Source organism: Brachycentrus maculatus, unplaced genomic scaffold (assembly GCF_059751285.1).
Source record: "Brachycentrus maculatus isolate JH-2025_06_01 unplaced genomic scaffold, ASM5975128v1 h1tg000667l, whole genome shotgun sequence".
Classification (NCBI taxonomy): domain Eukaryota; kingdom Metazoa; phylum Arthropoda; class Insecta; order Trichoptera; family Brachycentridae; genus Brachycentrus; species Brachycentrus maculatus.
In genome coordinates this window covers 118,112-134,592 of record NW_028281400.1, presented here as the reverse complement: position 1 = coordinate 134,592, position 16,481 = coordinate 118,112, and the positions used below count along the sequence as shown (strand labels likewise).

The 16,481-nt window shown below is 34.7% G+C and overlaps 1 protein-coding gene across 1 annotated transcript; it reads left to right on the top strand.

Moving 5' to 3' along the window:
- The first annotated feature begins 5,362 nt into the window (after positions 1 to 5,362).
- On the top strand, positions 5,363 to 16,412 carry LOC148300708 (coiled-coil domain-containing protein 6-like). The gene is made up of 12 exons (XM_088274405.1): positions 5,363 to 5,697; positions 6,139 to 6,274; positions 7,140 to 7,230; positions 7,555 to 7,704; positions 9,022 to 9,165; positions 9,401 to 9,540; positions 9,859 to 9,936; positions 10,319 to 10,433; positions 11,780 to 11,875; positions 12,493 to 12,585; positions 14,063 to 14,146; positions 14,261 to 16,412. Exons 1-12 carry the CDS (start codon positions 5,673 to 5,675, stop codon positions 14,447 to 14,449), a joined length of 1,341 nt encoding a protein of 446 aa, XP_088130531.1. The 5' UTR covers positions 5,363 to 5,672; the 3' UTR covers positions 14,450 to 16,412.
- The last annotated feature ends 69 nt before the right edge of the window (positions 16,413 to 16,481 follow it).

Genomic DNA, 16,481 nt, shown 5'->3' with positions numbered 1-16,481 from the left:
GTGTGCGGCTTTCTAGACTCTAGCAATTATTAAAGATAAATAAAAATGTGTCACAATTTTTTTATTAACTTGCGTGGCCCCCTGACATGGTATAGGGACCCCCGAATCAATTTTAATATTCCACGGACCCCCTGAATGATCCTGGAACCTCTGGGGTAAGGATTACCTTAAGGAACCAATGGTCTAGTGGTTAGCACATTTGTCTACCTACATTAAGCCCAGGTTCAATACCCAGAGGGATAATAATGCAGCTGTGTTTTTCCCATTTTAATGTTTGCGTCTTTCATATTTCCTAAACTGGACCTGAATCGCAGAACTGGTCACCTCGTCATTATTTAATCAACAATTAACATTGTATTACTCAAATATGGTGCCTTATGTAGCATTCGGAATGGATATAAATATAAAGGTACCTAGCTAAGAAAGTAAAAAATAAAGAAAATTTAAGACATTTTGGACATTTATGAAAAAATAAATACACAACTTCAAGAGCATAAATCATCAATAATAAAATAAACAGGAATTCCTTATTTCAATGGTATGAAAAATATTGGAAGGGGGAGGATTTGATCACGACCAACTAATAAGAAAAAAATCTGGAAGGTATAACTTTTTTCTGCAAATTAAATAAGCTGTACCGCATTTTGAAATTGCATTGTATGAAACACAAGCATCTAGGGGGGTAATAATTCCCTTCTGGGTATGACATTGTGAATAACTGATGAAATCGTAATTTTAATGTTTTAAAAAGCACACTTTTTTTTTTCTTCATAAAAATATGAAAATAATTCGTAACTATTAAAGATAACTTTAAAATGTAAATGTGTAAAATATTTACACTACGAACACTATACAATACTGTTACGCTTAACATATCAATTTAACAAAATATTTATATTATGCTTTGTAATTTACAATATATTTGCGTACGGTGCGTAAAGGGTTAATGTTTTGTTTTATAGGTTATGTTTATATTAAACTGTCAAAATTTCAGGTTATGTTTTATGTCACGTGGTATTTATTATGACAGATAAATGTCAACACTCCGTTAAAGTGTAAAAAAAAAACTATGTTAACACGTGTCCATTTCTAGCTTATTTCTTGAATATCTTCAATTCTTTTTAGAGAACCAAATCAATATAGCTCAGTGGACCGTTAAAAATTTTAAATATTCTTTTTCACTCTATATTATTACATTTATAAAGAATTGTCACTATTTAAAATACATAACCTCACAAAAATCCGTTAAATTTGACCTTGAGTATTTTTTTTTTATTTTCTCGCTTTAAGACGAATGCGTTACAGCCGAAGTAGGATACATATTTTTTATCTCACTCGCAAACGTGTAAATTTCTAGTGCGGTCTCTATTCTGATTTTTTAGCTTTTACACGGAACGTACTATACGGTCCGTTAGGAAATTTAATATCCGGATATTAATTAATGTCACGTATAGTTTTACCATAGACTAGGATTATTAATCTAGAAATGGAACATTTTCGCAACATATAAAGTCCAAACTGTCAATAACCATAGAAACACACCACAATGCTACGAAATAAACAATCGTATGTATCATTATTTGGTATATATGTGCGTGCCTACGGCAGTAACAGGCAGTAACCTGCGGGATCAAAAAAAAACATTTCAACCCGAAAATTTTTCGCGCCATAAAAATTTGAGGGTATTTAAAAATCTGTACGCAATCGTATATTTTTAATAAATGCAATCGAGAGTTTTTAATATGTTTTCACACACCATACTGTTTGAATAAATAGATTAAGTTTCTAACAAATCCCAGAAGCCAAGAAAAAACCCGTTAGTTATTAACGGCTGCTTTTAAATGAGGACTCGGGAATAATTCATGATTTAGAATGGTTTAAACGACTTGTCAAACGGTAAAAACCTAAAAATAATTTATTAAAATTTATATGCATAGGTACTTTACTAATAGAAAACAAATGTAATTATATTTTACCATATTTATTCGAAACAAATTAACAACACGCTGATTATTTGGGATTACTATTTGGACATAGAGAAGGGGTTTGATCGATAATTTCGGAGGGAAATCATCCTGACGGCTACGTTCTGGAGAGATAATGGGGGGAAATCGCCATTGATCGTTCTCGCGGGGCGGCGAATACGAATTCCGGGAACTCGATTATCCGCGGAAAAGGAAGCCTCGTGTATCGTGTTACCCCGTTAACCGAGTTATAGACTTACAAATAATTAAAAGTTAACAAAACTAATTATATTATGACTTATTATTAACTAACTGATTCTTAATTAAACTGACTATAATAACTAGATTAACTTATAATTATTATATAAAATAATTTATTAATAGAGACTCCTTTCAGAGTAGTGGTTGACGCGTTTGTCAACCACTCGAAGTTCAGGTTCGATTCCTGGCAAGGTTGATTTTAATTTTATTTTAATATTTATTTATTTATTTTTATTTATACATCCATATGTATTGCCAGTACATATGGGAGTACCTTATGGACACGTACAAGGAAAGATGGCGGAAATTAGACAAGGTAGTGTGGCGTTCTATCCTCTCTCTGCCTTCCACTCCCGAGAGGCGGCGAGAAGGTAGTTACAAAGGGCGGCTTAATATTTATGATCGTAGCTTTGGGTCCGTGGGTCGGCCCGTTTTTAACGACCCTAGACGCGGACGCCGAAATGCATTATTGCTAACGGCCGAAAATTCCCTAATTGCCGGTCTTACCCATCGTAAACATTGATGGTCTGTTATCATTGTTCCGAAGAAAAATTTTTTTACAATTCCAAATTGTAAAATATATTTTTCTAAAGAAAGGTTAGGCTTTGAAGAAACCCGCCGTCGTTTTATTATTATTTTTTTTTGTCTGATAACGAACAAATGATCTATCTGCGCGCCTAGAAGTGAAAATTTTAATGGGAAGAAAAACGATTTTTAATGTACATAATATTTTAAACACCCAGATTATGCAATATATCAAATTATATTAATAAACCCTTACCGCACCCCAATGGTGCATAGGGCACTGCTTCATATAAACGCAGTGTTATCTCGATCATTTACACATGAAGGAAAGGTGATCAGCCCTCCGCTTCAGGTACCAGTCCAGGGTAATATTGAATAAATAAAGTAAAGTGAAAAAATCACTTATATTTATTTGACCCACCCTGGGAATCGAACCCGGGACCTCTAGAACGGTAGCCGAGCGTGCTGACCATTACACTACGGAGGCGGACAACAATTATATACTTTTGTTATAACAATGTATGTAAGAAAAATAAACTAACTCACCATCACGCCACTTCCTCGTAAGGGTAGGCAGAGAGAATAGAACGCCACACCACTCTATCTTTGTAAACATTCTTCGCCTCTTCGCCTCTTCGCCTCTTCGCCTCTTCGACACTCATGCGTCTCCTCATACACACCCGCCGATTATTCCGGCAGCTTTCAAGTATTTGACACACCTGATCATGCTAAGTTTTCCTCGGTCTTCTTCTGCTTCTTTTTCCAACTACACCAGAACGGTCCAAATGTCCAAACCATCTCTCAACATACATTTCATAATTTAATTGATAATGCTTATCTCAGCTTTGTATTCTTTCATTATTTCTCCATTCGAACATGCATCATACATCGTTTTGCCGCACATTCATCTGATGGATCGCATTTCGACTGCATTCAGTCTGCTTTCATTCTTTTTTGGCAAACTCAATGCTTCGCTTCTATACATAAGGGTTGGAACCAGGACTCCGTTGTGTACTGCCAGTTTAACTTTCGCTGGTAGGTTTTTATTTGCTTTAACTGATTTCAATGCACAGCAACGAACAGCACTGAAGCATTGCGTTTCCCTTTTACGCAAAATTATTGTTTAATTTCGATGACAGCTAAATGATAAATAAACTCTCCAAATTTATCTGAAGAAATTCTTGAAAGTGCCACTGTCGTCTTATATGTAAAAAAATATTTTACAGTGAATGATATTTTCAATTTATATATTCGCCAAAGCCAATTTTTTAAATTACCTAACGTCTAAGTGACTCTGATATCTAGGTACGGCTTATACAACACCGCTTATCATGGGGTGTTGTGTGTGCAGTGTATGCAGTGTCATAGCTCTTAGCAAAGATTATATACTAGCTCTTAGGCTTTAACTTTTTAAGCTTTATTGCCTACTCGTGAGTGGATTTACTCTTTATGATCAAAGTTACTATAATTTCATGTAATTCATGAGTGAAAATTTTGGTTGGTTGGAAGATATTACTTTTTAGCAATAAGTCCGCCAATGTACTTATTTATTTTCTGTACATGAAGTTTGACTTTTCGTATTTTATCATATAAGTATTGATGGATTTTACCCACCACGTATTACCTGCTATCTCGATCTACGAGTTAGGGTATAATTTATTAAAAAGAACTGTATTTACTAATTTCAAGGGACAGGTTTATATGTGAAACATTGCTCTCCAGTTATTTTAATCAGTGAAAAAGTGTATTTTTTTGTACTTTTCATTTAAGTCTTCATTATTTGATATTAAAATGCCAAAAATGTGATTTGAGTGAATCTGAGCAGTCTCAAATAATTTTATTGAATTCGGAAGGGTTGACCCGGGTAAAAACAGCTAAAAAAAATAAATGCTCCCAGTGTGCGGTCCAAACAACATTTAAAATATTTTTTGAATCTGCTTCTTATAAAAACCGCCCAAAACTGGCTGAAAAGGGATCACTTGAAGTCGCAAAGACTAAATATTAGTTAATGAATAATTTAAAAATCGTCTTTTAAAGCTATCTGCTGAACTGAAAAATGAATGCAAAATAAATTTTTTGGCACGCATCGTAAAGAGACGTCTTCAAAAATCTAGATTAGTAGTATGCAAAGCGAGGACGGAACTATGGCTTTCTGGGGTCAATAGGATAAAAATATTAATCTGGACACAAGAACACTAAAATTGGAAGACAGAAGATTGGAATTAAATACTTTGGTCCGATGAAACTAATATTAAAATAAGTATATTAATCTAATGATGTTTAAATAAATAAAATAATAATAACACGCAGGTAACAGAAAAAAGCTGTGTTAGTAATGTATTAGTGCAAAGGGAGACACAGTTTTGTATCAAAAGTTCATGAATAATCTCATGTCTGATTAATTTGTCGAAGTGAGTATAGAGGGCTATTTTGTGCAAGTAAATTTGAGTTTTCCGAAAAATGAAGACTAACAGCAAATAAAAAAATAAGCGCTGTCAAGTGCTGATTTTTTACTGTTGTAGGTAAACCTAAATAAATACATTTATATTTGAGTAGGTACTTGCCATCATTCATGCTTTACATAAAATCATCCAATATTTTCACAAATCTTTACTTTTGTCTTTGGAATTATAGTGGACAGCACAAAAAATATTGAAATCACGGAATAAAATGAAATAATAATACTATATAGTTACGGGACGAGCCTTTCAGAAAATCAAAATACTGAAAATGTATACGCAATAGTATAAGTAATTTTAAATTCATTACACTGCTGCAAAAAAGCAGTTTTACATTTAAAAAAAAAATTGACGTTTATTTTAGATAAAGTTTACTTTGAAACTTCAAATAGGAGTGGAGCTGCACGGGGTGTTATAAATGTCATAAAGTACATTCAAATAATATAAAATACCTTCGCTAAAAATGGATGTAAATTCACCTATACCTGGTAAACACACCTTACTCACATTGAATGCTTTTATTAGAGGATATTTGCTTTATAATGGAACCCGGATCTGCATAATTTTATTTTTCCATTGTGGCACGGACTTCTACCATTCTATTTTAGGTTATTAAAATATTTAATGGTATGGATTTTATTTTATCATTACTTTAAAAAATCAGAAGTTATGTGGCTTATTTGTTATTTCATTAAAATGGTATTTGTACGTCAAAAAAATGATAGGTATGTCTGTTTTCTTATTCCAAACCTCCTGACTATTAGGCGCTGTATTGGGCTAATGGCGAGTTCTCTTGATGTTAATTAATATTAACTATGCGATCTGTGATGTTACAGTTACTTGTTTAAAAAATCACAAATATATATTATAACAATATGTCTCGGTGCTAGTGAGGTGAAAAGTAGGTGTAAAAGTTATTATTGTTTTAGACCCTGGCAAGATGGCAGATTCGGCATCTGAAAGTGACTCCAATTCATTAGAAGGAGGTGCCATAATGCTTCCGCCTAGCCCCGTGTCTCGGGATCAGCTTCAGAAGAGGATAGATTCTCTCCAGCAGCAAAACCGGTATTCTTAGGCTTTTAGATAACCGAATTAATAGCAAATTACCTATTACATTAAACAGACAAGTTTTCCCCACTATGTATCGGGACTCCTTTCTGTTGTCAGAAGGCTGAACAAAATACGTTGAATTTCTAAGGTTACATTAAAATTTATTGCAGGAACAACTGTAGTTTAATTTCACTAGGGTAACTTGCACGATTAAATAAAGTATAGGTTTTATGCTGCTACAAATAAGTTATATAAATTAAATAGATTTTCATGCCTGTTTTTACTGTCTTTCGATACTTGTGCCGAAGTTCCAGCCACCATTGCAGGAGTTATCGTCAGGACCGTGTGTTAATAAATATTAGGGTTTATAGATTATATATTAGGTGTAGACATCTGAATATGGACTTCGGTGAAATCAAATCTGTGATAAGTCACAGGGACTTATCGAGGAAGGTGGTGGCACTCGCCATAAAGCTAGTAAATGACACACAATGCTGAACACTTAAGAAGTGGAACGGAAGGTCTGGCATAGCATTGCCAAGCAAGTGGCAGTCCATCTTCTCTTGTTAAGTTTCCTGTGGTTTTCTCACCACTAGAGGAAGATGTGGAGAAGTTCCTATGAATAGGTGACAGCCGACTATCCTACTCAACCCTCAAGCAAAGCTGATCAAATAGGATAAAAAATCATTTTACTTTCTACGTCATAAGCGAGGCTTAATAACTTCAACTCTAATATATAAATATCTTAAGGCTGTATGTATCGGCACAACAGCATAATATATTTTTTAAAAGTTACTCAGGATTTATTTTGTATTTATTATTTAATTCTTTACCAATTTTCTAACTACCATTGTGTAACTACCATTTATTTTAATTTCAGAGTGCTAAAAGTTGAACTAGAAACCTACAAAATCAGGGTTAAATCATTGCAAGAAGAAAATCGAACCCTTAGGCAAGCATCAGTCAGTATTGTAAGTATTTTTAGATGTGCTAATATTTTATTTTATTTTGTTGACTTACTATTTCCTCAACTTACCTGGCTGTCCATTGTTCGAAGGCAAGGTGGCCTATCCTGTGCCCCAGATTCTTGATCTTAGAATATATTTAATAGGATACAGATGATGGTGCAGGCGAAGAAGCTTAGGGTGAAGGATATTTTAGCTAAATGTGAAAGGTAATAGAGTATGATTTGTAGGTAGGAAAAGGAGCATAGCTGCTATTTTCAGGAGTCTCAGGGTTGCATAACAGAACTCATACAATGAGTTTAATAAACCTTTGTCTTTCCCTAATTTCAGCAAGCTAAAGCCGAACAAGAGGAGGAATATATTTCCAACACACTTTTGAAAAAAATTCAGGCTTTGAAAAAAGAAAAGGAAACCCTGGCTCATCACTACGAAAGGGAAGAAGAATGTCTTACTAACGATTTATCCCGAAAATTGAACCAGGTTGGTATTTCATTAACATAAGTTTAAAGTGCAATATTCAAATAAAAATAAATCCTGAAAAAAAAAATCTGGCACGCGAGAAGTCTTGTAGATTCCATCTGGCACTATTGGAATCGGGGTGAGATGGTGGTGAGATGTCTCGTGAATCATATACATAGATTGACTTTTCAGCATTGTAAAATTTTTGTTACATAAGTAGGGGCGACCCATTTAACTGTGACAACTACCGCAACATTACGCTACTCAGCGTACCTGGGAAGGTTCTTGCCAACATTATCTTACAGATAATTCGAGCCCCCATCATGCAAGTACTCAGAGAAAACCAGGCGGGGTTTCTGCCTGGTAGGTCGTGTGCAGATCAAATCCATAATACTCACCACATTCTAAAGCAGAGCCAGGAATTAAACAGTTCTCCGGCTATGTGTTTTGTAGACTATGAGAAAGCATTTGATAGTCCGCACCGGCCTACACTCAGAAAAGTGCTGGAAGCTTATGGGGTGCCTACAAAACTAGTGGAGCTAATTAAGTCCCTTCACCTTAATAGTGAATGCCGTATGAGAGTTGACGATGTTGTCATGGATTGGTTTGGGGTCTCTACCGGAGCCAGACAAGGCTGCGTCCTTGCGCCGTTTCTCTTTATCATCCTCATGGATTTCATTCTTCGAAAGTCATTACCATCTGACCAAGGTATAACCATCTCCCACTCCCGGAAACTCTGCAACCTAGAGTACACAGATGATGTTGTTATAGTTGATGAAAAACTTACAATAAATGTTGTAAAAACCCATGTGTTGTGCAACAACTCATGCCTAGATGCCTAGCAACCCTTGACGTTGAGTAACCAGCTCATCCAAAGGGTCAAGAGTTTCAAGTACTTGGGAGTGTACGTGACTGAAAATGGCAGCCTCCAAAAGGAATTGGGGTGCGTTTAGGACTCACAGGGTCCGCAGCCGATAGAAAAGCCTGGAGGTAGTTTGTGGACTCCATATGCTTTACTTAGGGAGCGGATATGGTTTAATTAATTAATTAAAATAAAAATTTCATGTAGTGATTGGCAAGATGTGCCGGGTTGTCGTCCCGTGGTTAGTGTCGCGGACTCTCAAGTCAGAGTTTCTCGGTTCGAACCCACTCTACCACAATTTGATACCTATTTCTAATAATGAACTGCTTTGCTCACAGAAATATTGTGAAATTGAAGTATTTTTGTAAATAATAAAACACAAATATTTCTCTTTTTTCAAAAAATAAAAAAGATGTACTGTATATGATTGTATTATATTGATTTTTACCGATACTTGATTTTTTTTTTTTTTCCAGTTGCGCCAAGAGAAATGCAGACTGGAGCAAACTTTAGAACAAGAACAAGAGTGTTTAGTTAACAAACTAATGAGGAAAATTGAGAAGTTGGAGGCGGAAACCCTCGCTAAACAAACTAACCTAGAACAACTACGTAGGGAGAAGGTCGGTACCCTGTGTAACCCTGGAATTTCTTCCATGCCCCACTCCATTGAATTTTATTTATTGATTTGGGAGTTATCTCATGTAAAATCTATCTATTTAAAAAAAATTACATTTACTTGCTAAATACCGCTAATTATTCAACTATTTTGTGACACATATATATATATACAGTCGGCCTCGGTTATTACGAGGTAGATGGGACGGTCTGAATTCAGTGATTTGGAAATATTTATAGGTGGAACTGGAGAATACATTGGAGCAAGAACAGGAAGCTCTGGTTAACAGATTATGGAAAAGAATGGACAAGTTAGAGACAGAAAAACGATCTTTGCAGATTCGTTTGGATCAGCCGGTTACTGATTCTACTGTTCCTAGGTAAGTGTTCATAAGTATGTAGTTGTTATGGTTAATAAATCCATGTGTCTCCTTGATTAGTCCAGAAAGCGTAGTCGATAATCTGATTATCTTAGTGTCCTTTATTTATCCAAACACAGGAATGAATGTGGACAGCTATTACTAGACCGTTGTGTGGTCACTTTATCATTCAGTATTGGTAAAATTAAAAAATAGTAACAAAATGACATTGAGGTATTGTAATTATGTAATCATATAAAATTTTGGGATAAAATAAATCAAAGACTTACTTAGTAGTTAAACCAACAAACAAATAACTCTGTACTTTCCAAATTATAGTGACATCAGCAATGGAGACACTGCATCTAACTTAAGTAATCACATCCAAACACTGCGCTCAGAAGTAGTTAAACTTAGGTAAGTAAAACTTAATTTCTAAACATGAATTATACGTATTATTTATAATTTAAAATAAAAAATGCTTTACTTTTACTTTTTCTGTATGATTATATATACTTATATCCAGTACTTGCATTGTATTGGTGTAGCTTTATCATGAACGACACAATTGGCTACACGCTTCAAGTGTCAAGTGACATAATTTTAAATGATATAATTCTGTTCTGGATCTAATGCACGGGGCGAGCAATTTAATTTGTCTTTCTTGATTATTTTTTTAGTTGAAATAGTTCAAAAGTGTAGAAGGGCATAGAAATATTATCTATAAATTTACATCTATATTCGACTAATGAAATATATCATTTTCTTACACAACAATAGTAATTTACAATGTTTTTAGGAATCAACTAATAATTTCCCAAAATGAGAGTAAGGAAAAGATGCAACGTTATGCCATGGAAGAAAAAAGTATTCGTGAAGAAAATATACGTCTACAAAGGAAATTACAATTGGAGGTTAGTCCACTAACAATTAAGTAAAGAAAAATTCAAACCTTCCATACAAGACTTAGATTCTAAGTGTCATTAAATAGTTTTATTAATTTTTTTAAAATTGGCTACACTTTTACCCTGAATCCTAATTTCTTACGCATTTTGAGAACAAATTGAGAAGTGGAGAATTTACTACATATATACATAAGGGTGTTAATTGAAATTTGCCGGTTTTACTCATAGATGTCGCTAGAGATATGTATACATTTCTATGATTTGCCATCTTTGTCATATTTTTCTATGGACATTAACCTTCAAAAATACACAAGTTACATTCTGCCAAAATAATAGTGTCATAGTTGTTTACCTAAGTGAATATGTCGAGTTTCGTTCCAAGTAAATCGCATTTGCGGCATGCGTTGCTTTTCTTATTTCATCAAAAGAAAAAAGCAGTTGAAGCTCATCGGTTGCTGGTAGAAACTTACGGTGAACATGCTCCAGCGATTAGAACAGTGAGACATGGTTTCGTCAATTTAAAAGTGGAGATTTCGATTTAACAGACAATGAGCATCCTGGTGCAACGAAAAAGTTCGAGGACGAGGAATTGCAGGCGTTATTGGATGAAGACCCAACCCAATCGCAACAACAATTGGCCCAAACACTTAATGTGACCCGAGAAGCAATTTGCCAACGTTTAAAAGCCATGGGAAAGTTCCAAAAGTATGGAAAATGGGTACCACACCAAATGAACAAGAGACAAATCAAAAATTGTCGCAACCAACGCACCGTCTGATACAGCTAAAGTGGTGAAGAACACTCTCAAAGCTTTGAATCGGGAAATATTATCGCACCCGCCGTACTCTCCAGACCTTGCCCCGTCCGACCTTCACCTTTTCGCATGGATGGGACAATCACTCGCAGAGCAGCGCTTCGCCAATTTTGAAAAAGTAGAAAAATGGCTCGTCGAATGGTTTGCCTCAAAAGAGAATTATTTTTTTTTGAATACCATCCATGATTTTCCTCAAAGATTTTTTTTCTTTCTGTTTTTATCATCTTGACACAATTGAGCCATTGAAATGTGGAATAAGTCCATTTTTGGAAAAAAATAAGTTGAGTTGACCCATAGGGTGGAGACTGACCGGAGCCATTTCATCGTAATGTAACACGTTACGATGCGAACATTCTTATAGTCAGTACAGCGAGCCGAGTGCTCCATCCATAGTTTCGGATGCCCACTAATACTCGCCGCGAGCGATGTTACGACGCTACGTTATGACGAAATGCTCCGGTCAGTCTCCACCCTTAAATATCTCAATACATGAAAAAATAAACCTTTCAGTTTAAAAAAAGATTCAATTATTGGTTTGCAGGTAGAACGTCGAGAAGCACTATGTCGTCATCTGTCCGAGAGTGAGTCATCTCTGGAGATGGAAGAGGAGAGACAATTTAATGAATGTTTGCAAAATGTGAGTTCAAATAAATATTGCTATTCTGAATACCCCCGTCTATCTCTCTACCGATACGCCACAGCAACTGGCCATAAATGTTACTGAATCCTGCCTTCAAATCCATAACCATCCACATTAATATCTAGGCCCCCTAAATATTATAATTGTAAAGTAGCGCCATTTTTACAAGATAATTTTAATGTGTACATAATAGCTATTTAACCTCTACATACTTATATCTCTGCCAAATCAATTCCTATAAATTGAAAAAAATTATAAATACATTTATTTTTAGTATTCATACATTGTTCTTAATTATAAATGCAACATGCCACAATTTGTTTATCATTTATAGCCAAAATTTATTATTGAACAAAAGTTAAGTTTTATCTCTTGTTTTATAATAATTTATGTACTAAGTATGCTTGCCTTTTTAAATTGTAAAGATTATTTTTTCACTATTGTGTGTCCTATTCCCTTTGTATGATTATCATTAAATGTAACAATTTTGTTTTGTAACACATATCGTTCTGAAGATGCCTTAGGCGAATGTGCCCATGCTTTCTAGTCAATAATTAGACTGAAGTATGTATGTTCATATGAATAGATTATATCTATAAATGAATATATTTCAGCAAGCCAACAGGGTCCGTGGATCTCCAGGTGCTTCTCGGCCTTTGTCTCCACAACCCCCTCACCTCCCGCACCGCTGCTACCACCCTCCGCAGGTATTCATACTCATTTATCTATTACGTATATAACCTAATTACATATTAGATAAAAAACTGGATTCAGGATTAGTTCTTAAAAGATTAGGATGGTATCAAGCAAAGGACTTAGATGCTGACATACCTAACATGGAATAAGATAAGCTGTATTACATGAGGTACAGTGATGCCCCGCATAACACTGTGCAAAACGAACTTTCTGCGACTTCTTTCAACACAGCGAATCTCGCTTCACACAACAGACTGTATTGTGTTTCATCTTGCTGCTCCAACGCTCCAAGGTCACATGCAACCCATGCACTTGTACAAACATTGAGCTGGCAACTGAAGAGCTCCAAGCTTTTTTAATCCGGCAACATGATGAAGCTCAAAGGGAAGCTTCATCTGACAACGAGAAGGAGCAATCGAGTCAATGAATTTGAGCTACTGCCATCAAGGACATCCTGGTCCAATGGGGGGAGGTTCAAGAGTTTACCACACTTATTTTCCAAATTCAGCTGAGGCAAACAGGATCAACGATCTCTACAATGACACTCTTGCCCATTATTTACAGTAGGTGTTGAAAAATTTGGGGAAATAGTCAACCTAATAAAGGTTTTTCAAGAAGCCATCAGTCAAGAAGTAAAGGATTGTAACAAGAGGATTTGACCCTGCAAGCCTCGGTAGACTCTTAACCCATTGCACTTCTATTAAAAATTACATAATTTGTTCATACAACGCACTATTTAATTTTGACACATTTTTTTGTTACAATAACATAAATTACACACAAAATAAAAGTGGTAAAACATAAAAGCATAATTTTGTTTGTTTGTTCGTAAGCTAGATCGTTATGGCTCATCCCCAGGTAGTTTTGGAAGAGTGTGTTCAGTTCAGAGTTGTGAAAGTTATTGTCATTCAGTTTTAATGTAAAAAAAATCACTTCAAAGACAAACCGGCGAATCGCCAGCTTTGTGAGTCAGTGACAAATTGACCTTGGCCGGCGATTCACCAGCTTTGTGTTGCAATGGGTTAATCTGAGTATGGCTAAAAAAAATTAAAACCGGAGTTTCTGTTTTATGGTACAATACCATATTTTATGCTACATAATGATTTTTTTTAACATGTATTATGGGAAAATGTGTTTCACATAATGAACTTGCTCCTGGAACGAATTAAGTATGTTATGCGAGATATCACTGTATTTGACTTCTTGAGATACTAAGTAATTATAGAAAAAAATCCTATAAAAAATTATCATAGACAGGGAAAAGAAATTTCCAGAATGTCATAGAGCGAGGGAGGAATAAGTATATATTGCCCACTTCCCAGCCATCCCTTCTCTTTTCTGGGGCATCCTGAGCTCTCCAGCTTTCACTGGGGGCAGTACCGTTCCCATTGGGAACCTCGGGTTTGACAAAAGAGACTGATATTAAATTAATTGAGTTAGATAGAAGTTACACTGTATAAAAAATTATCAAATTTGTATAATGTGTAGCATCATGGAGGGCAGTGCTGCGCCGTACTCGCTGGAGTGTTTCATCCAATGGCTGCCTCCACACCCCCTGTTGCACATCTGCCGGTGAGTATCGAAATTATAACTTGTACTTAGTATTAATCCAAGACAGAACTACTGAAACAATACACTCATAATGAAATATACAAAAATGCATGAAATGAAATGTTTATTTTTCAGCATGTTCGGAGGCCATCGGATCGCTTTGTGAAGCCTGCGGCACCTCCCGCAGGAAGCGCCCCCCCTTTGGCCCTCTCGCTGGTAGTGCAACCCCCCCTGTGCCCCACACCCCTGGCCGCACCTGCTCCCTGCGCCCCGCCAGACTCTCCCCAGCCGGCTAGCCCCATGGACACCTCGGCTAAGGAGTGAACTCGCAACTCGCTCCGTGCAAATTTGGAATCTGGGTTCGCCATCAGAATCCTCTTTTATCCTATTCCCAAAACAGACTCGGGATAAGCTATTTAGTCATTGGGATAAATATTGATGTTCTAAAAATGGATTTTTGATTCTTAAGCTGGTAGCCATATTGTACGTATACCCGAGTAGTTTAAACAAAATCAATAACCAGAAGTTAAGAATGCTAAACTATCACATTATAAAGGTTTTTCTTTACTTGGTGAATGTTTAACATAATGTTACTTTCATAATGGGATTTTACAGTTAATTTACAAAATTGGCCAAACAAAAAGCTTGTTACATTCAATCCTTTCATATAATGCAAGAAATCTTTAAACAAACGACTTATATTGCCGACTTTTCGTACAATAATAATAAAGATAATAAGATAAAAAATTAACAATATTGAAGTTATTAATTTCATCATTTAATTAAAAACATTGCTTTATTTCCATATTTTTAGCCCTTTATTTCTTGTTAGGATAGTGGTATAAAAATTCAAACTTTTTGACCCTATTTTGTATATGTTGAAAAATGTTACCCAAGTACATATAATGCGTGTCCTTTTATTATTAAATTTGTAATCACGTAAAAATGGTGGAATTCAATATCTTTCTTTCTTTTCTTTTCTTCAATATGTTTTGTATTCACTATCTTTAAAAAATCACTTATAACATGTCCTATAAATATATAAAAATAAATTTTGACTTTCCAGTCAAAATCTGTTGTCAATTCCATACAACTTAGTAATTTATTCCCTTTTCAAAATTCAGCAGTTTAGTAATACCAACTAGCAATTCTCTAAAGAAGGTAGCAGTTTGCATTTTAGGCCCCAACATTTATGTCAAAAACTGTTTTTTACTACCATTGCTGTTAATAACAATAAATCTTTTGTTTAAATCTTTAAAATATAGTTTAATCCGTATGTAATATACTCAAATGATACTGAAAAAGCAGAAATCAGTAAATGTAATGTTAGAAGTAAAATCAACATTTTACTATTACAATACCAAATTATGTTGGTTGAGCGTAGCATCGCTATGCTCAGTAAGTAGTAATTTTGTGGTTGTATGTAAAACGTACGAACTACACCAGCACCCTCAATTATTGTCTACTCTTTTTTGACAAGCTGTAAGTTGCCTTATTATATGTAATACATATATGAATATTAATTATGAGGTGTTTTTGTTAATAGCTATTTTAGTTCTTTTATTGAGCCTCTCTATGAATGGTTTCGTTTTATGGGCATGTACATCATCACCATTTGAATGTGTACACATTTAAACTACAATTGCACTGAATGAAAGCTTCATGCTTCTCTTTTATTATTTTTTTTAACAATACATACTGATGAATCTTCCAGTTGTTTTATTAGGGTTGATGTTTTGTATTTACAATATTTCTCAAAATAAAAAAAATTGATTTGGGAATACTATAATTGATCATATTATGTATTTGTTTTTAATTTATAGGAATTTTTATAGAGGGTATTAGATGCAATATTAGGATTGTCCACTGAAGAAGTTACTGAGCTATTTGCGAAAACTACCAACTATTTTTTTGTTTGTTGTAAAAGCACTTTTACTCTTTTTTTGTTTTTTACGGGCGTATAATAACTTTATTTTGACGTCAATAACAATTTTATATAACATTAAGCGCAGGCATGATCACCTTGCCTTCATGTAAGTAACGATCAAGATAACAATTGCTTCAATACGATACAGTGTCCTATGCACCATTGGGTGCGGAAAAGGGTTAGTGTGGAGTGAGTTAAAATCAAACACTGATTTTTAGAGTCTACTAAATTGTATTTTATTATTTTAAAAGAACACATAAAAATAAAAATTGTGACAATTGTTTCTCCTTGTTATGGCATTTTCAACAACAAACTTACAAATTAAATGCCAAATCTATAAATAAATAAATAAAAAAAAGTGATATTGGTAGATAATCCTAAGCATGTTTCTAAATCCCTTGTATATCTTAAATTGTCATAAAATTATAC